The sequence below is a fragment of the Protopterus annectens genome, chromosome 2.part2 (genome assembly GCF_019279795.1).
Source record: "Protopterus annectens isolate FY-2018-M chromosome 2.part2, PAN1.0, whole genome shotgun sequence".
In the NCBI taxonomy this organism is placed as follows: domain Eukaryota; kingdom Metazoa; phylum Chordata; order Ceratodontiformes; family Protopteridae; genus Protopterus; species Protopterus annectens.
This window is the reverse complement of record NC_056730.1, coordinates 346026018-346047329: the sequence shown is the minus strand read 5'-3', so window position 1 is coordinate 346047329 and position 21312 is coordinate 346026018. Positions and strand designations below refer to the sequence as shown.

Below are 21312 nucleotides of genomic sequence, written 5' to 3'. Positions count from 1 at the left end.
TGTACAGTAGTTTACTGATAGTTTTCTTTGGTAGGTAAATGTCTAGGAGTTGCTCATTTGAGGTGCAGAGTGTGCGAGTGGGAGTATAGGTGGATATTAAGAAGGAGAGAGCAGGACAGGAGGATGGTTTGTATAGTATGGAGTGAGTGATTTGAAATTGTGACAGAAGGAGATGTGGAAGTTCAAGCCATTGTAGAGAGTTGAGTGTAAGGCAATGGTGTGAGTTATAAGGGGAGCCTGTGACAAATCTTGCTATTTTGTGGTATGTTTGTTGGAGTTTGGTCAGAGTAGTGGACTGAATGTTAATTAGGATTGGGGTGGCATACAGAAGGTAAGGGAGAAGAAGAGCATGTGGCAGGGAGAGTCTAGCATTACAAGTCAATAATTTTCAGTTGTGAAAAAGCAAACCCAATTTTTGGTGAGTTTTTTATACTTTGAAAGATATGCACTGTTAGTTAAATTTAAGTTTGTCGTCGATGATGGTACAGAGAAACTTTGTGTGGGAGTCAGGTTGAATGGTGGTGTTATTGAAGGATGTGATAACAAAGGCAGATTTAAGGTGAGAGAAAGAAAAAGGGAGGAGTAGCAGGAGTTTGATTTTTTGGGGGTTTAGGATGAGTAAATTATCAGGCAGCCACTTTTCAATGGAAAAGAGTGTGAAGGTCAGAGATATTGCTGGAAGTGCAGATAAAACTTGAGTCGTCGGCGTATTGAATTAGAGCAGTTTGTCTGCAGGAAGTATGAAGTTCATTAGTAAAGATGTTGAACAGGAGGGGACCCAAGATGGAACTGGATGTCAGTGGAAGGTAGGGCGAGCATGAGGAGAGCCATCAAGCATACTGTTGTGTTGTCTATGAGACAGGTAGCTAGTGAAAAAGGCTATATTGGAAGCAGATAGATTGATGTTAGTGAGTTTAGTTAGAAGTAAAGGATGAGAGACAGTGTCAAAGGCTTTGGAGAGGTTGAGGAAGACAGGATACGAGGTGGTTGTTATCACTGGCCTCAGCTACAGTATGTGTAAATGATAGGAGGGTTGTAGCAGTGCTGTGATTAGAGCTGAAGCCATGTTGAGTGGGTGTGAGAAAGTTCTGCTGGATGAGATAGTTTAGGAGCTGTGTATGTATACATTTTTTGGGTATTTTGGAGAGAGTAGAGAAAATTGGTTGAAAGTTAGATGGGTCAGTTGAGTTCCCCCCTTTATGCAGGGGGATTGTGAAGAAGGATTTCCAAATCTCTGGCACTCTTGCTTCCTGAGTAGATCTTTTGATTAATAGGGATACTGGATAGGCTATGGATTCAGCAGCTATTCTGAGGAAAGTGGGTGGGAGATTTTCTGAGGAGGGAGAGCAGGGTTTAAGCTTCAGGAGGAGTGAGTTAATGTAGGAAGTCAGAAGTTGTTGAAAGGTGAAAAGGTTACTTTTGTGAGGGTTGGGAGGGGTAGAGTGGGTATTTGTTGTGCAGTTAGAGGGTGTAATTTTCTGGACAATGTCAATGAAGTGTCTATTGAGAAGGGTAGCAGTTTCTAGAGGAGTGTTTTTGGGAAAGGGGAGGGATTGGAAGGGCATCCAGGATTGAGAATTTTATTTAAGGTAGTCCAGAATTTCTGCTGATTGGTTTTGGTGTTAATCTGGGGAGAGTTATAATAGGATTTTTTGTCACTGCTGACATGTTTTTTGACAAGGTTCCGAAGTTCTTTGTACTTTTGTAACAGGGGAGCCTCTTTGGTCTTAGTCCAGGTTTTCCATGTACTATCATGTTTATGCATAAGGGATCTACTTTCCTTAGAAAGTCAGGGAGCAAAATTGGATTTGATTCTAACTCTCCTGGTAGGGGCAAGGGAGTTAAGGGTATCTTGGAATTTTTTATTAAATTTAAGCACTGCTTCATTGAGAGGGATCTGTTTGAGGATGGACCAGTCAATACTAGAAAGAACTGAATTGAATTGGGTGGTATTAAAGTTGTAGATTTTAAGACAGTTTCTATAAGAGTGTGGATTAGGTATCTGGGTAGACTGGGTAGAGTGTCATAGGATGGAAATAGGAAGATGGTCACTTAATGAATTTGTTAGGGTAGTTGGAGTTTGGTAAAGGATAGGAGAGTTAGTGAGGATCCACTCAATAGTAGAGTTGGAAGAAGAGGTAGTGTGCAGGCAGGTGGGGGATGTTCTCAGTTGGTGGAATCCCTGTATGTTGAAACTAAGTTGTGGAGAGTCAGTAGTAAGTTTGGTCCAGTCAATGTTAACATCACCTAGGATGAGGGTTTCATATGGTATACTGTGTGGGAACCAGGATAGGATAGATTCCAGGGCTGGAATATTCTTTTCTGGATGGATATATATGGAGGCAATGACAAATTTATTGTGAGGGTTTAGATGGCAATTTAGGATGATAAGTTCAGCTGGGTGGAAGTCTGGAGTAGGGGTAGTGATTGGTGAGAGGTTAATGCTATCAGAATAGATGATGGCAATGCCACCGCCCTTTTTAGAATTAGTAATTCTGGTTCTTTAGATCAGTAAGGAAAATATAATGAGATTAGTTAAGTGTTTTTCTGTATCTGTTTGAATCTATTCATCTGTGTTATTTTAATATTTCCTGTGACTGAAACTCTGATGTTTATTGTAAATACATATTTACTATTTCATGTTCTTTTATTATCTACTATTAAATATATATTTAAACTTTTCAGTGTGGATGGTCCTTTAGAGAATATTTTAACCTTTGAGAACACGTATATCTATTGGTGACACCGGGGCCACTCCTGAAAGCCTTGCTGTTTGGTCAACATTACCATCTGTATTAATATTAATTTCACTCAGTATAATTGTGACCCTTGCAAGATCCTTAGAGTAGCTGGTGGTTTAGCTAGTAAATATGTACCAGTCTTTCCCAGGTGTGTGTGTGTGTGTGTGTGTGTGTGTGTGTGTGTGTGTGTGTGTGTGTGTGTGTGTGTGTGTGTGTGTGTGTGTGTGTGTGTGTGTGTGTGTGTCAGTTGCTTGAAGCAGGGGCATGAAGCACTGGTTTCAGAGAGAGAATGGTGGAGAACTTGGCTTGGACACTTAGCAGAGGTCTCAATGCTGTAGCTGTGCCAGTAGAGTCATATTGAGGATCCGGAGTGAGATAGAGAAGTTTAGACCCTGGACTGAGTATGTTCTCTGTGTGCTCTTAAGGGGAAATTGTGCTTGATGCAGAGAGCTGCACATGTAAATACTGGGTATATCCATTTTTGTTACAAGTGAATATCCCTCTCCAGTGTCAGTGGTGAGGATTCAGGCTCATTGATTAGTGGCCCAGAGAGGGGATGGCACACTTTTGGTGTGTGCTTTAGTGACTGCTGAGGGGCAGTGCTCCCTCTAGGTGGCTTAGGATGTCTTTGAGAATTGTGAATGTTCCATTTAAGCACCTCTGTGTAAGACAATCTGTGTGTGTGGTGATTGATGTGTGTGAGGGATGTAGTATGGGTATTCCTGACAGCCTCCTTTGAATGCACGATTTTTGCCTTCAAGTAAGTGGTGTATTTACAGCTCTCACATACCATGTTATTTTTCTTAATGATTAACTGATTGTATGAGAACATGAGGCAATAGCTAAATTGCCTTAGGATGCCAAAATTTACCCATCTGGCAACAGAGACATTTGGAAAATGCATATCCATGTTGTCTGCTCCTGTAATAGGGTTGGCTTTTTAGGATTAATGATTTGTTTTAACAGGCGCCTCCTATGTTAATTTCTGGGGTTAAGAGCAGGATGTTATATAATGCTAGCTGCACAAGCTAGCTGCTTTAAGCTTAATTCTGCACAATGTCACACTGTCTAACTTCTATCTAGGCATTTGTTGTTGTACAGGGTACTGATAATTGCTGTGGCCCAGGGGCAGCTCCTTGCAGAGAAAAAAGCTTGAAAACTGACTCATGTGCCCTCTAGCCAATAAATAAACACACTTTGAGATTCCTGCAGTACTTCCCTACTCAGAGAGACCAGGTAAAGACCTTCTGCCACAAGATGTCTGATCATGGAATTTCTTAACTTAAAAGCACAGCAAAAGCAACACTCACGTGCAGATTAAACAACAAGCAACCATTAAACAACTACATTTCTGACAAATTCAAAGAAAGTACAAGGCACACAGACTAGAAAAGTAAAGAAACGGAGAAATTACCATTTTTTCCCATGAAATTAAATAAATGCTTTAAAATGCTCAAAAACACTAGTGGTCACTGTGTAAAGAAATATAAGTGCAATTAATCAATAAAATTTACTTGTTTTTACCTTGGATGGCACTGGATACAGTTGAAACACTGGAAAAGCTTTGGAAAGTTCTTCATAACTGAACAAAGAGCATTGTAACTTGTCTGATTTATAGTAGACAAACAAGCTTGTAAACTGCCCCTATGCCTTCTAGCCAATAAACAGACACACGTTGACCTTTCTCCAGTGTACCCCAACTCAGTGAGACCAGATAAACACCTTCTGTCACCAGATGTCTGATCCTGGAATTTATTAATGTAAAGGCACAGTAAAAGCATCTCTCAAGTGCAGATTAAACAATAAACAACTACCAATCATTTAAGTCCCTATCTAAATCACCCTTCTGCAAAGGAGGCACACAGACTAGAAAAGCCAACAAATGGAGAAATGACCATTTTTGCCACAAAATTAAATAAGTGCATAAAAAATGCTCAAAAACAGTAGTGATCACAGTATAAAACAAGTACCAGTGAAGTTAACACAATATTCTTGTCTCAGCTTGGATAGCTCTGAATGCAGACGAAACACTGTAAAAAGTGCTACAGAGTTCTCTGTACCTGAAGTTCCAGATCATCGAATATACAATCAAAGGAGAAATGCACTGCTGGTTAGATTAAATAAATCTCTGAAAAGTTGCAAAGCAGCATTACTGAGCAAATTTCAATAAAAATTCTTTCTAAATTTTACCAGCTTTATGGAATTCTGTAGCACATTTTTAACTGGAAAAATATCATCCAAGTTATACTGTCTGCTCTAAGTCCCATGTGGCAGAAAAGGATGGTCGGATGAGTCGCTGGGGGTCTTGTCTACCTTGTTTATAAATTTTCTGTCTATGATTTTGGTGTGAAATATAAAAGAGTGCTTAAAATGATAACATCATGATGCATACCGTAATTTTACATGCATAACAACACGTATAGTTCTCAAAGGTTTCTTTTTCAGCAAATGAATACCATCTCATCAGCCCTGAGGTGCAGCTTAATTACTCTGTTTCCTGAGTTGTAGTGACTACAGTTCCTGACTGCCTTGAAGTTATCATTTCAAATCATCTGAAAAGAACAGAATGAAACAGCACTCATCACCATTATTTGCATGGGATTTCTACTAGTAAAGATCACCCATGTTCTGTGGTGTCACATTCAGTTAAAGATAAATCAAACTTCAAAAAAAGATAGGAGATAAGACGGGACCAGGTTAAAGGGACTAAATAATTTCCAAGATCACACAAAGATTAGATTCTATATAAGATAAATTAGTCTGTCAAATTAGTCTGAATATAAGAACTTTTATTGTATGCGAGGTCAGTAAAGTACATCCAATCCTAATAATGTGATATTATCGCATTGTCTATAATTTTACAGTCTACAGAATTTGGACATGCTATGATTTGTTATCTATACTTAGTTTTAATGCCCCATTAACTACAGTGACAAAACAGCAGAATTTATCATTATGTTGTATTTTAGTTACTATAAATGTAATATTTTTTCTGAGGCCAATCAGACACAGCTTATAAATAACAAACACCATGTAACAGTCATAACTGATTAATCCTACCATAATATATTCTGAATAAAAATTATCTGCATGATAAAATTAAAGGAGCAGAAAAAGGCATCTTACAACAAGATGAAAATATGGTATGAGGGGATATTTTAAATTGATTTAATGTATTATAGAAATCCTTGATCTTACATTTAGTAATGCTTAAACAGAAACAAAAGAATTCTAGTTAAAGTGATTTAAAATTTGCATTTGCCTTTTTGATACTTTTAACAAGGACATGGTTTTCTCTATTAATGAAAGGAGACGTATAAAACATGTACTGTATTTTAACACAGTTTTTATAAAAAGAGGCAAAAAACAGCTTACCTTCTCTCCCTTTGTTCCTTGAAGACCTGGTTCTCCTGGTAAGCCCTACAAAAGTGTTAAAAGTGCATATCCATGTTAAGGAAATTAATTAATTAAAAATATATAATATGAAGATGTGAATACAAATTTCTGAGCTTAACATATATGAAAAGTACAAATTATAGTGAAAACAGAATGTTTGCGTGGATACACTCACATATGCACTCACAAGTGAAAGCATGCACAACCATACATATACAACTCAATATAACAGAACATACTTACAGCTTCTCCTGGAGTTCCAATAGGTCCAGGAGGTCCAGGCTGACCCTGTAAAAATCAGAAAACAATTGTTATGTTTCTTAACTGTAATGATCAGATTGCAATTCAGCCATGTTTCAAATGATCTTAGTAATTCGATAATGAATTGCTTTTTCTTTTTTTTTTTGATAGCCACTGTACTAGGTCTCTGAATAGAGTGACACATGATTTGATTGTGTGTGGTTATGGCTGTATCGGGTTCTGTTTTTTTTAAATTATGTTCTTAATTTCCATATTTAAAGCATTCGTATATCAGTGACTACAGCTTAGTTAGTAGTGCTCAACTCACAGCGTCTAATTTGATTAGGGAGAGATAAGAAATGGACACGCAGTATTAGTCCTGTTCCTTGGCATTTCAACTCATTTTGCCCGATAAGTAATGCATGTCATGCATGTCTTTTTAACAAGCTTATCTGCCCTAGGAATACAACCTGTCAGAATAAACTGATTCTGGAACTTCTTGTAGGATAGAAAATGTAAGGTTAAGGGGAAGAGGAATATATTTGGTAACAAAGGTATTTATTTTCTAAGTGTTATTTCTGAGACCTTTGTCATTTGGTATCTATGTATAATTGCTGCTGGGTTGCCGAGCTGAAGTCATAATGGTCCAATATGATGATGACTTATCTTTACTATGTGCATCTGAGACTCACACTGAGCTTCAAAAGAAACTGCAGGGTGGATATAATGGTTTGGAACATTGGCTTAATAACTTTGACCTCTTGTTGGACTATAATAAAAGTAAAACAAACCCGCTCAGCACCTACTACTACCAAAACAAATACTTATCATCATGTCTAAAGACTGCAGGAACAACATAAATCCAAAGGTGTTAAGTCTGGATAACTTATTCTCAATGGAGAAACAGATTGCACCCACATTTAAAACTGTAACCAACTCTTGGGAAAATTCTCAAGGATAAAGGTTTTAATCTTTCAAGGCCTTAAACTGAAAATTGCTGTCTCATTATTGCCATATACTTTGGTCTATGATTCTATAATTTATACTCATATATCAATAGGGTATATGAATAAGGGAAGGGGCTAATTATTGGAAGACTGTGGGGGCAAAGAATGCAAAAAAAATGTAACCAAAAAATCAGTCTGATTGGTCCATGCTGGTATGTCCTTACTACTGCAGGTGTCCTGTCTAACTTTGCTGCTTTTCTTCAAATTAAACTTGTCTGTGTTTGCTGCAGGGTAGCTATTGATGAGATTACCATTTTAGTATGAATTACGAGATTTAATAAAATGTAAATCTTTGTTACAATGGGCTACACAGACATATTTATTATATATACCCAAGCCTTTGTGAATTGTAAATCAACTGCTACTTCTAAAAGAATTGTCAGAAGGAAAATAAAAAACACTGCTGCATGAAGAGGAACATTTTTTTAAACTGGTTTTAGTCGTAATTTACTTACTGCTTTTTGAACCAGTAAAGTATGTCTATAAATGTATGTCTTCTTTTCTTTATTTTATGTTTGTTGACCAGATAAGTAGCTATATATATATATATATATATATATATATATATATATATATATATATATATATATTTTAGCAAAATGAATGAAAAAAATATTAATCCAAACTAAATAGTTATTGCAGATTGTATGATAGTTACTGTCAAATAAACCTTTGTGACTTTTTTATATCGAGTTTATTTTTAATACAGAAAAAGTTTTTAAATACTGGACGGTTCAGTTGGTATAGAGACACACTATAGCTAGGCCATAAGTTTGCTTCATTATAACAGCTTGTAGTTTTTTTCATCTCCCCTATTTAAAACTGTCACCTTCGGCTGGACTCCTACCCATTACATTATAACTTTAATCTAAAACTAAAACTGCTAATGCCACTATTGAGAACAAGTACATTATCTGGTACATTCCATTGTCACAGAACAATCACGTATTTGTTTTTCATCTGTTTTATTGAGTATGTATTCCTTCAAGATTCTACTGAATTAAGCCTGCCAAAGGTTCAACTTGGTGAAAGTATTTAAAAAAAATGTTTTTATAAGAGGCAAGCCATCATGTAAAACTTCATGTAGAGGGCTTCTTTGTCCCCTACACCCCTTAACTTATATATAACAACTCTACAATTGCATAATAGGTTGATAGGTAGGTACTAGGCTATCAGCCCTAGGGCCCATACAAGCCTAGCCAAAAAATGTACCCTGGCTTTCGCTACCCAAGAAAATTATTTTCCTTTGCCCCTGTCGAGCAGAGCCACTAATCACAGAGGAAAAAAGATGGTAAGACAGGTGATGAGCACGTTCTATATCAGAGAATTTGATGGGTTTGAAACTCTTCCACATCATACTCGCTAAAGAGTAGGGCAATACCTGCAACTTTACTTCTTTTCAAAAGCATTCAGACATAGCACAGAGTATTAATCTGGCAATGAAATTATTCTTTCAGCTGTCATTGTGACACACTGATGGTAGGATTAGTACATCTTGGGTTCTACATACCTTCCTTTTGGTTTTGATCTGACCATGGGAAGCAGATTTATGCATAGAGTCCGTGTACCCCACTATAATGTTATATAGTCAGGAATGACTGCTGATAGGTTTATTTAGACCTTTAGTCTGGATACAGCACAGTGTTACAACAAATACAATTGGCAGGGGAGGAGAAAAAGAAAGCTTGTTAAGAATTTGAAAAAGTCATAGTCCATTTATATTATGTGGTCTTAAAATGTTTGCTATAAATTCTGAAACAAAATGGTTGCTATAAATTCTGAAACAAAATACTGAAACATGAAAACTGCTCAAATATGATTTAAAAATGAAATGCCAGTTATATAATAGTAATAATGAAATTCATGTCTTACACCTGGAGTCATCTATTACCTTATCTCATGAAAAGAAGAAATGCTAATTTCAGGCTTTCCTGCAAACAAAATTGTGAGATTCAGGATTTTGTTCTATATGTACTGTGGGGATTAGCCTGAGAAGAGGCCTTAAATACTACCAATTGTTCAGAAAAGTGCAATTTTGTAACCTAATAATGCTCTCACTATAATTGTTGTTGCGGGGTCTTGTGCATGTGACACTCTGACACAGCTGTATAATGTTACTGTAGTGAGGTACAGTTTACAAACAAATTAAAAGTGTGCATTATTAGCATTAACATTGCACACTACTATCTAACTAAATAACTGCAAAGGCTCTTGCACCCAAGCAGAAGTCATGAAGTAGATTACAGAGTATCTGGGGAGGATAGGAAACATTCACTGATACATCACGCATGCGTATGAGGGTGACACTGACAATGTCCTGTTATTTATTTATTTATTATTTTATTTATTTATATTTGTTGACTGGGAGTGTCCGACTGGACGTAGGTCCATTTTCAGCGGAGGCCCAGGGAGAAAAGCTCCACAGTTAAAATAAACAGACAGTAGTTACATTGGATTACATAGCGATTAACAATTTACAATTTGCAATTACTTACAACATATTTACAGGTGAAGAACATAGTACATCAGTAGACAACTAGAATCTTTATCTGTGAAGTACATAACAGACATTAACAAATGTTACAATAAGAAGTTCCTGCTGTATAATAAGTACTAGGCTTATGAGCATCTGAGCTTGCTATAATCAAGGTAGTTAGTGGAGTGGAAAGAAAGGTAGTGGTTGGATGGGGTGGGTGATTTGGAGACCAATGTCCAATCACTGCCTTCACATATGAGGGGAGATGTGGTACAGTCCAATTTTAGCCATGGTATTCACAGTGGAGGCCAAGCATTGGGAAGATGAATAGACTTGACAGTATACAGTCCAAGATAAATGGAAAGAGCTGTTTAAAGGACTTGAATATAATGGAAATAATAAGCTTGCTCTGTTTCAAAGTATTGACTTTATTAGTGACCATATAACATTAAGAACAAAAAGTGTAGTAGAAAAACATAAACCTGTGCAACAGAAAAACACAGTCGCAAAATTGCAAGACAGAAACAGGAGACACCAATAAACTTATATGAGATTCTCAGAAGTAATAACTTTATAGAAGAAAAACAGGCACTTTCAAGACTAAAGACATCACTTGAAAGTTGCAAGGGTCCCTTTCAGTAAGACGTTTTTGCTAAAGTGAGCAGTACCTACAGAAACTAGAATTCTATACAAGCAGACATTTCACACATCCACTTAAGAAGGATATTTGTAAAACAATATGTAACCTTTCCAAGTTTAACCCAGAAATGTTCATTACTACCCTATTATCTATTAACCGGAACTTTCTAAAAATCCTCTCCTTGGATGATGCTGTAAATGAATTCAGTACAACTTTACTGAATAACCTAAATAGCCTTGCACCTCCTAGAAGTAAGAGACTAAAAACAAATAATACAATTTGGTTATCCAAAATGAAAAAAATGTTAGTGTACGATAGAGAAAAAGCATGGAAATAATGCCAAAAATATAAAACACCACAATATCTTTATAACGTCAGAATGCCTAACAACTGTATTAAAAAGCAAATAAATGAAGACAAAAAATATACTATCCTAACTTTCAGAATAATAGTAAACACATTTCTAAAAAAATTCTGGCGAGCCATTAAAGAAATCTTGCATCCCAGCCAAAAATTCAACTCTAATCTCTCTCCCAATAACTCACCACTCGAAACAAAATTCAACGTATTTCATAGATAGCATAGCACTTCTAACCAAGGATTCTCCAGCATCTAAAGCTACCCTTTCCCAACAGCCATGTATTACCACATTCACTTTCATCTTTAAACTATGCCCACATCCAATATAAAACTACTGTTATACAAACTGAAACCATGCTCTATTTCAGCTGACAACCTTACAAGCAAGTACCTTAAAATAGCAACCAAAAGCAATGCCTATATTGCCTCAGCCCTTATAAATAGGTCAATCCAAGAATCTCATGTTCTCTCTCTCTGGAAAAAGTCACATTTTATCCTCTGCAAAAAGGAGGAAATTCAACAGACATTACCAACTTTAGACCTATAGCAATCTTAGACTCATTCTCCAAAAGACTTTAAAAAACGTATTACAAATAATTGCTAAACTATTTTCTGCAGTATGAGCTCCTATCCCCCATCCATCCTTTCCATAGTACTAACACTGCACTTCTAACCTAAACAGATAGTGTCAATAAAGCCAGAAATCACAAACTAGTCTCCTCATTATTTCTAGACTTGTCTGAAGCCTTCCACACAGTTTGTCACATCAAACTTCTACTCAAAATGAAATCATTAGCTCTCAATCATCCCACCCTCCTATGGTTCAAAAGCTTCTTGTATAATAGGTATCAGTCAGTAAAATGGCACTCCACCCTCTCTCCTTACCTCTAAGTCACAACAGGTGTATCACCAGGCTCTATCCTCAGTCCCATCCTCTATAACATTCTTACCAACACACCCTCCATACATCCACACAACTGATCTCCCTAATGCAGTACACAGATGATTCTGCACTCAGTTGCACATCTAACAACATTGCACATTTCCAAAAAATTACTCAGGAAGCATTAACAGCCACAAAAACATGGCTTTGTAACTCACAGCTCATGTTCAACTAAAAAAAAAAAAAAAAGCATACTTTTTACCCAAATCCCTCTCTCATAAAAAAATAAAATAAAATCCTCGCTCTTGAAAATACAACCACTGAAGTCACTTCCCATAACAAATTATTAGGGATGATAGTGGATGACACTCTTAAATTCAACCTGCATATACAAAATTGTATAAGAAAAATTCATCAAAAACTACTGAAGATTTACAAAGTCAAAAACTTTCTCACCAAAACAGGTAAAAGAATACTTGCCCCTACCCTTCAGATGTCAGAAAAATCAAAACTTGAACAATGTTATAGAAAAGTTTCTATACTTGAAGCAAATATCCTTTCCAGAACCCATCACTGTATAGCATTAAAAAGCCTTAATTGGTTAGAACTACCCCATCAACTAACATATGCAAAACGTCTTACCACCTTTAAAATTATCCTGCATCCATCGGACTGTCGGCACTAAAAAACATTCTACACAACTATGTTTCAGTTCATCATTATGACCAAATAACCAAAGACTCCTTCTCTGTCTACAAACCTATCAAATCTGCTGGGCATTGTTTGTTCTTTTACCATGTTGGTAAGCCTTGGAACTCCTTACCTATATTCATCAGGTCAATACTCTCCCTCTCCATCCCTCAAAACCATTCTGAAAGGTTACCTAGCCAAAAGCCAGCTCTGGTTTTGCTCGGTATCAGGATAAACTATATCCCTAAATGTGAACAAGTACCACCATCATCTCTTTACTCTCCCTTTTTCACTTACATTCTTACTTCAATCAATTTTTCTCCTCTAACTTTTTCTCTAAATATACCACAAGCCTGCTTTCTTCTCACTTTATATTACAATTCCTGATCGTATTATACTAACTTACCTTTAATTTCTCTATAAACTGGCTACAATTTCTCTAAATATTAAATCATTCTCATATAACCTGTATATATTCTTAACCAATGTTTTCACATTATATCTAATTTGGCAGAATTATTTAAACTGTAAATTTTTTGTATTATTTTTGAAGATTGTAAAATTATTTTTCTTGAAATGTTTTGCAATACTTTGGAGCTTTTCTCTCCGGGCCTCCACTGAAACTAGTCTCCTACCAAGTTGGACTTTAGTGGTAATCAAATATCAGTCAATCAATTAATCGATCAATCAATCAAACAGTAAATAAATAAAACATAGGACTGTAGCATGTGAACAGACAAGATACCTAATTTTACAAAATAATAATTATGTTGCATCTTCTATAAATTTCAAATCAAAATTTAAATATGACAAAGAGACAGTTTCATTAAAAAAACAGCAACTTGTTACAGTTCCTTTAATTAGTACACACAAGTTTCTGGGTATATTTACAAAATGCTGAAGAGTTATGGAATACAAAATAAATGTAAAATGTTCTTAAATTTATGTAGTTAACCTCTCTAGCATTTTGGAATTATTTCTTGTTAAAGTTCTTGTAAAATAAATTGTTTCATTAATTTTCTGAAGGCTACTTTATTGCATTTAGGGTTATGGGGGAGCTATAGGTTACTTTACCCACATCCAGACATAAGGGGAAAAAACAAACCAGTACAGGATGGGATACCAATCTATCCATGGACTGGAATGCACTTTTACCCATCACACACACACACACACACACACACACACACACACACACACACACACACACGCACACACTCAGACAGAAACAAACACCTCTGTGGGTAGTTTGGAAGATCACTGGTTCAACTACCTGTATGTCTTTGTGATGCATAAGAGCAATGGTGGACCCAGCAAAGCCTCATGTGGACATAAGATGTCATGCAGACTCCACACAAAAGGCATTCAGTTGTGTTTGAAACTGGAGAACAAAACAGTATGAGACAGGAAGAAGAAAACTACACATGGTCTTTTCTAATAAGAGCACTCCTGGGGGAAATATTTTGATTTTCATGGAAGTATACATTGGTTTCAAAAGACAGAATTTCAAAAGGCACTTCTATAATTCTAGTTGTTGCAATGTTCACTGGGGGAGTGAGAGAGTGGTTGAATATGTGTGCAGATTTAATATATGAAGTGATGGTTTTAGCAGTTGTTCCTTGGTATTCTGCCCTTTTAGGGTTAAGGTTATTATTCCAATTACAGTTATGATTAGAGTTTAGTCTAAGATTAGGGTTAGGACTATGGAGAGTGGTGTTATATATTGAGTGTACCTTAGTGTTATATATTCAGAATGGCTTGTGAGCTTTCTGATTTTTGTTCTCGTGGATGCAAACCTGTGACATTCATTTATTTTTTTTATTTCCAAACTGGTGACATGGAGGTAGTGCTTTTATAAATTATATCTTGAGAATTAATGTCACAGAACCACATTATGTACCTCATTATCACGCTGATAAACACATATTTATATAGAAAATATAAGCAAATTGTGTTATGATTAGTTATATGGGTTTTATTCTATTTTTTTAATAGACTGCTACATCAGGTTGTGTACACTTTTTACTTGAGAAGCCTTTAAAATCCCTGCCAACAAGTAGACAAGTAAGTTCATTACAGATTGACAGTGAGTTTTTTCTGTGGAGGGCTTTCCATGCTCAGAGGTCCTACTTTTCAGGTAGTTTACCTGATTCTCCTTTTTGAAAACATTTTAGCTCAACCAGACATAAAAGATAACCAAAATGCAACAATACAATGCATGAATGAATGATGTCTAACTGTGTATTTATTAGTGAAAATATTTATCTCAATGAAATATCTGAGTCCTTATGCGCAGCATCAGAATTATATATAATTTACTTGTTCAGAGAGAATATATAGCAAATGGTTTGTTATAGTAGAACCATATTGCTTTGACAGATGGATTTTTTTTTTCACAAGTGCAAGTACAAAAATATATTTCATTCACTAGATACAACAGATTTCACTGCAGGGGAAAACACACCTTTTCCTTTGGATCTAGCAGGCTTAGAGTTGACTGAATTAGAAAAGAAGGCCATGGTAGTGGATGTGGTGCTTTATCCCACAAAAAAGCAATTACTAACTTTTACAGTGACAATTTGTTCTTTTCTCACATGCAGAATTTATAAAACTGGATGTCTCTATAATGACATAGAACTTCGGGTTACATGAATTTGAAATCAAATGAATTCTTATTACTTTAAACTGGGCAGATAGTAGGACTAAAGATGAAAAAGTATGAATGGGTAATTTGCCATGTATGTAGAGAGATAAAATTGTGGTTTTGAACCAGATGACCCAGGCTGATGTAACAGCTCAGATGTTGGTTGCAGAGGGTCATCCAATTCACTCATCCTTAAGGGATGAAGATAGATTTTCTAGTTGCCTAATCTGCCCCAATGCAATGATATACTTGCATGCAACTAGTTATGGTATATGCAGGATATATGTGCTTGGCAATCCCAAGCCAGTGACAATAGCATGCGTGCATGCATCAGGAAGAGAACATATGACACCCCTACAGTGAAATGGATGACCGCATCAGCCTCCAGACGCAAGGTTAGAGCCAAATACAAACACACATTATGGGTGCCTATATGACAACCATGACATTGATTGTTCTCAGCTTCATGATAGGGAACAAATGGGCACTAGCTACAGTCGGATAGTCAGCAAACATGGAGACCAGAAAAGGTACACAGAAAAAAATTGTATGAATATGCTGTACAATAACAGATAGGTGAGCATTATAGAAAATAACTAATTTAGTAAACTGACATTTTGATGAAGACGTGGTATATTCAGATAAGACAATTGCTTATGGTCTTGGGTCAAATGCTGTGATTTTACTAAAAACTGGAAATAAAGGCTAGAGTCGTTAATGGTGTTATTATATCATAATGTGTGCTAAAGTAAGAATAATGGAGTATTAGAGCAAACAATTGAAATGTACATCACTTGGGCAGCAACATAACTACTGCTCATTAGTGCATTAATAGTATAAGGCAGAAGTAATGCTGGCCTCTCCATTGTTATTCCCTAGCATGAAACACTATCTTAACAATGCATTGTGTGTCCCTAAGCTTTTGTTAAGTACCCTTAAGCACTGTTAAGCTCTGGTCTCACACTAGAAAAGTACTTAACAAGTTTAACGTTTTCTCAGTTTCTGAGCATAAGTGCAGAGCTCCACATAATATATATATATATATATATATATATATATATATATATATATATATATATATTTATATATAAGTATGACATTATCATGAAAGGTTGAAAACTCAAAAAAGAGAAACACAAGTGGTAGAACAAAAGTGAGTGAACCACAAAACATGAATGACTAATAAGAGGAAATCACAAAACATAAAATACTTTTCCCCCATGGAAAAAAAGCTCGATATCAGTAAACCCCAGTGACAAAACTGAGATCATGTGTCACAATACTAGTAGTACTATTAGGGAAAAGTTTTTTATTATGTAATGTGTAGGGTTAGGTTCAGGGAAAGGGTTAGAGTTGTACTTAGGGTTAGCACAAGTGTAAGATGGGCAGGGGGCTTTGCTGTCTCTCTGGTACTAACCTTAACCACAATCCTAACCCTAATTCTTCTGCCCCCATGCTAACTCTACAGAATACATTATTCCCTAACAATATTACTACATAAGACAAAAGGACACAGAAAACATTATTTATAAATATTTATAAATGTATATATTTGCATGTGTGTGTGTGTCTAAATATTTTAAATAGGTTTATTAGTGGTAAAATTGAGAAAGAAGCTCCCAGTTATACTCACAGACCTATATTTATATATTCTTTTAAATATGTTTAATCGTGGCTCACATTGAGAAGGTAGTTCACAACTATACTTGTAGACCTTGCACTGTATTTTCAAATTAGAAACAAACTGATGAACTGTAGATACTGTCAATAACAAACTGCTGAAAAAAATCCACTTTTCTTAGTTTGTCTCTTTGTTGTGTTATTTAAGAATTCCTTAAGTTATTATCTTGAAGTGAAACAAAAATATAATGAAATCAATTAACTGAGGAAAAATCTATATTAAACAACTACAGGCCCATTGATTTAAGTCACACTCCTGAGGTATTTCAAAACTCAGTTGCCCTTCTGTTCAGGAACTATTTATCTCACAAGGGTATACATGATATTTAATTAATGTTAAAGGAGACCCAGAGTAACAGAAATCATTCTTTTGTATTTCACATAATAACACCAATACCCAAAAGTTGCATGCTCTGATATAAATAAATCATTAAATAAAGTGACACGTATGCTAGCACATAACCTCCAAAATTTAAATAGAAAAGGACGCATACTTAAGTAGATAACAAACTTAGTAAAAAATTTTGCCAAGATCCGAATGGAGAAATGTGCAGCAATCAGAATATATTAACTTGAATGAATTCCTGAAGGATGATGTTTTAAGCTCTTTTATTTTAGATGTATAATATTGCATAATAATATTTGATCAAGTCTGACATTTAAAATATGCACTTGATACTAAAACAGTGCCCATTAAGAATAAATGAAAATTACATATGGATTCCAATATAGCAGTGTTTTAACTTATAAATTTAGGAATGTGGATACATTAATTTAATACCAGCATAAATGTGATTTAATGTCTTAATGTCCTGACTATACAGTTGATTGGAGAATACAAAATCTGGAAAAAAAATAAAAACAGAATATATTGACTTGAGAATTTTAATCAACAACAGGTTGTCTTTTAATTTAGATATTGATAATTCTTATACACATCATAGCAAATAATGCAATGTATACTGAGATTATAAGTGACACAATTAATACTGCTGTAATTCTATTGTATCTGCAGTATAATTATGCAGCAGCATGTTCAGATTATCTTTATTAGATTATGTGATTATATAGTGTCATGACTGGCAACAGAAAGAACCTAATTTTATCATTTCTAACTCCCCGTGCCTCTATGTCTTGGAACAACCTTAACATGTACCCCTTCCTCTGTGAGTTGTGCAAGTCATTGTTCCACCTTTGAGAGTTAGTTTCTCTTTTTCATGCAGCTATGTAACAGTTAAACACTCTGATGCTTAAACAGTTTTGTCAGGTGCATTGTTGATGCATTTGACTCATTCAGCTTGCCGTCTGTGGAGCGTTCGTCATTTACCTTAACCTTCCTCGCTACACTAAACTGATCTGGACTTGATGTCTGATTTTCATTTTCTGCTATTATGTTTTTTCTTCGTTGCACACCCTTCGAAAACATATTGAATTTGACTCTTGCTGTTCTACTACTTTGCACTTTAAACATTCTCAAGTTCTGGATTCTTTGTCAAGGAGGGATTCAAAGACATGACTTGCACTGTATAGGACTAATACATGGAAAAAACAAAGAAGGTGCACATGGCAAAGATAGAATGGTCTAGAAAGTTGCAGAAGTTATATGTTACTGTGCACCAAAATAACAGATGGTGTGTATTGAACACGTACATGTAAACTATTATCATTGTAGAGGTTATACAACCTCAGAATTAAATAATTAAAGGAGCAGAGATATAAAGGTGTCTGATAGGCTAATTTTCCAATGAAACAATAGTCTTATTTTATTTTTTTTATCTTCACTCATCACCTGTGATGTAGCCTGCCTGATGGCTTTACTACCTGCACTCAATCAGACCATTCATTTAATTGAGACAGGAGCCGAACATCCTAGGGCTAGATGAGAGACCTATGGCATGTTTATTCCTGCCCAAGGATCCTTATTGGCCCAACCATTACCCTAGTAGCAAGAGATAGGAGATAGGGACTGTGTCTCTCAAAGTGTTCAGGTTTGAGGACTTAACAGATACCCTGCAACTCTAACTATCGGTCCGGAAGCCACCATTTTAAGCTTAAAATAATACCACTGAACCCTAGTGGATTTTTCCCTGTGGTTTTCTCCTGGCCAAAGTACAGGCAACACAGGTTAGAGGACCTTACCAGATACCCTGCAACTCTAACCATCGGGGCCGGAAGCCACCATTTTAAGCTTAAAATAATACCACTGAACCCTAGTGGATTTTCCCTGTGGTTTTCTCCTGGCCACAGTACAAGCAACATAGGTTTGAGGACCTTACCAGATACCCTCCAACTCTAACCATCGGGGCCGGAAGCCACCATTTTAAGCTTAAAATAATACCACTGAAGTATGTGTCCCAGTAAATAACTACTACATAAGCTAATCTTTTAATTAATGCTAGACTTTATAAGCACAACAAGAACTGACAGTGGTTTTTTTGCTAGTCGCTACGAAAAGCAGACACCAGCAGCTGCTATCCTTTCTCTTTGGTTACCCATTATCCTCATACTATTTCTGTGTATATTCTCCTGTTCTGTACTTTACCCTTCGCTGAATTCATTTCTAGCCTCATTCGTAACTGCCTTTCCTAGTGCACCTGCCCTATTTTATTGTCTTCAGACTTTTACATATTGTTTTTTTTTTTTTGCCCTGCTTTTAGCTGCTAGTAATACCTCTCTCTCCCCTTTCAAAGCCCCTCTCTATTGTAGCTTATTTTAACCATACAGCACTAGGTTTGCTTCAAGTAAATCTACTTGTGTAGCTTGAGGCCAGTGTCCTTTTGTAACCTTACTTCTGCTCATATTTTATTTCTTTTTATTTTATTTCTAGTGACTATACCTTTAGAAACTGTATATCCTTGTCTCTCAAGCTAGTTTTTCAGTATCTTTTTCTGACTGTTTCTATGACTTCATCTTGACCAGGATGCAAGCCCAGCCCAGTATTAGTCATTACCCCTCCCCCTCACCTCACTTCCTCTTCCTAGTCTTCATAGGTGCCTCACAACAGCAGGAGCCATTTTGAAACCTTCTTTCCCATTCATGCTGCTGAGCATCTGCTGCTCTGTGTAAGGTAAAATTTTGATTCTTTGGTATTAACTATTTTGTCATGTCTTTTCTGTTGCCTTAACTGCTTTAAATCATACAATATTTGGTGATTATTCTGTTGCTTTATCTGCTTTAGGTCATGTAGTATTTTATGATTATATTGAGATGAATATTGCTTGCATATGCAGTCTCTGGTGTACTTTTTCTCGCGACTCTAGTTTTGTGAATATTTGAAGTCTATTTTCCCCTGTCGCAAGGAGCTCCAGCACCTTATGATCATGGGCAGCTTAGCATTTGAATTGTACTCATCTTATTTCTTGTTTTTTAATGAAAGAAAACTGTAAATGAGAGTATTTACCAACTAAGTTTCTTGTTGCAAGGAGCTCCAGCACCTTAACTTCACATTTAGCTGTATCTGTAGTATTTTCACTGTAATTTCTTGGTGTAGTACTAAAGTAAAAGGAAGAACTATTGCCTGAAAGTGTACCTATTGTTCTTGTCCTCAGTATCCTGAATTTCTGTTTTCCTGCTTTGTGAATTATTGTCTTGTGTATGTCTACACTGTGCTGTTGTTAACTACTGTTGTTCTGCATTACTTTATGCATAAGTGCAAACACTGCTGTGTTCTTAGCTAGCTATGTGTGTAAGACACTCATACAATGGAAATTAATGATAGGTATACTGCCTCTGCCGACCTGTATTACTTTTTTTCTCTCTACCCATGGTATTTTTGTCTCTCGCTCTTTTCCTGAATTACTTGCTCATAACTAATCTCCCTCCTCTCTGCTTTTATAGCCCTAGTGGATTTTTCCCTGCAGTTTTCTCCTGACCACAGTACAGGCAACACAGGTTTGAGGACCTTAACAAATACCCTGCAACTCTAACTATCGTTCCGGAAACCACCATTTTAAGCTTAAAATAATACCATTGAGAAGTATGTGTCCCAGTAAATAACTATTACATAAGCTAATTTTTTAATTAATGCTAGACTTTATAAGAACAACAAGAATTTACAGTGTTTTTTTTGCTAGTCGCCACAAAAAGCAGACACCAGCAGCTGCTATCCTTTCTCTTTGGTTACCCACTATCCTCTCCTGTTCTGTAGTTTACCCGTCCCTGAATTCTTTTCTAGCCTTACTCATAGCTGCCTTTCCTAGTGCACCTGCCCTATTTTACTGTCTTCAGACTCTTACATATTAATGTTTTTTTTTTTTTAATTTTTTGCCCTGCTTTTAGCTGCTAGTAATACCTCTCTCTCCCCTCCAAAGCCCTTCTATATTGTAGCTTATTTTAACCAAACAGTACTGTGCTTGCTTCAAGTAAATCTACTTGTGTAGCTTGAGGCCAGTGTCCTTTTGTAAGCTTATTTATGCTCATATTTTATTTCTTTTTATTTTATTTCTGGTGACTATACCTTTAGAAACTTTATATCTTTGTCTCTCAAGCTAGTTTTTCACTATCTTTTTCGGATTGTTTCTATGACTTTATCTTGACCAGGGTGCTAGGCCTGCTC

The 21312-nt window shown here is 36.0% G+C and overlaps 1 protein-coding gene across 1 annotated transcript in view; it reads right to left on the bottom strand.

The window, feature by feature from the left end:
- Positions 1-21312, bottom strand: part of COL19A1 (collagen type XIX alpha 1 chain) — a gene marked incomplete in the record, with an annotated part of 3251042 nt that overhangs the window by 893511 nt on the left and 2336219 nt on the right. The window contains 2 exon segments of the mRNA XM_044063894.1: positions 6117-6161; positions 6381-6425. Coding sequence (XP_043919829.1) covers positions 6117-6161; positions 6381-6425 — 90 coding nt within the window.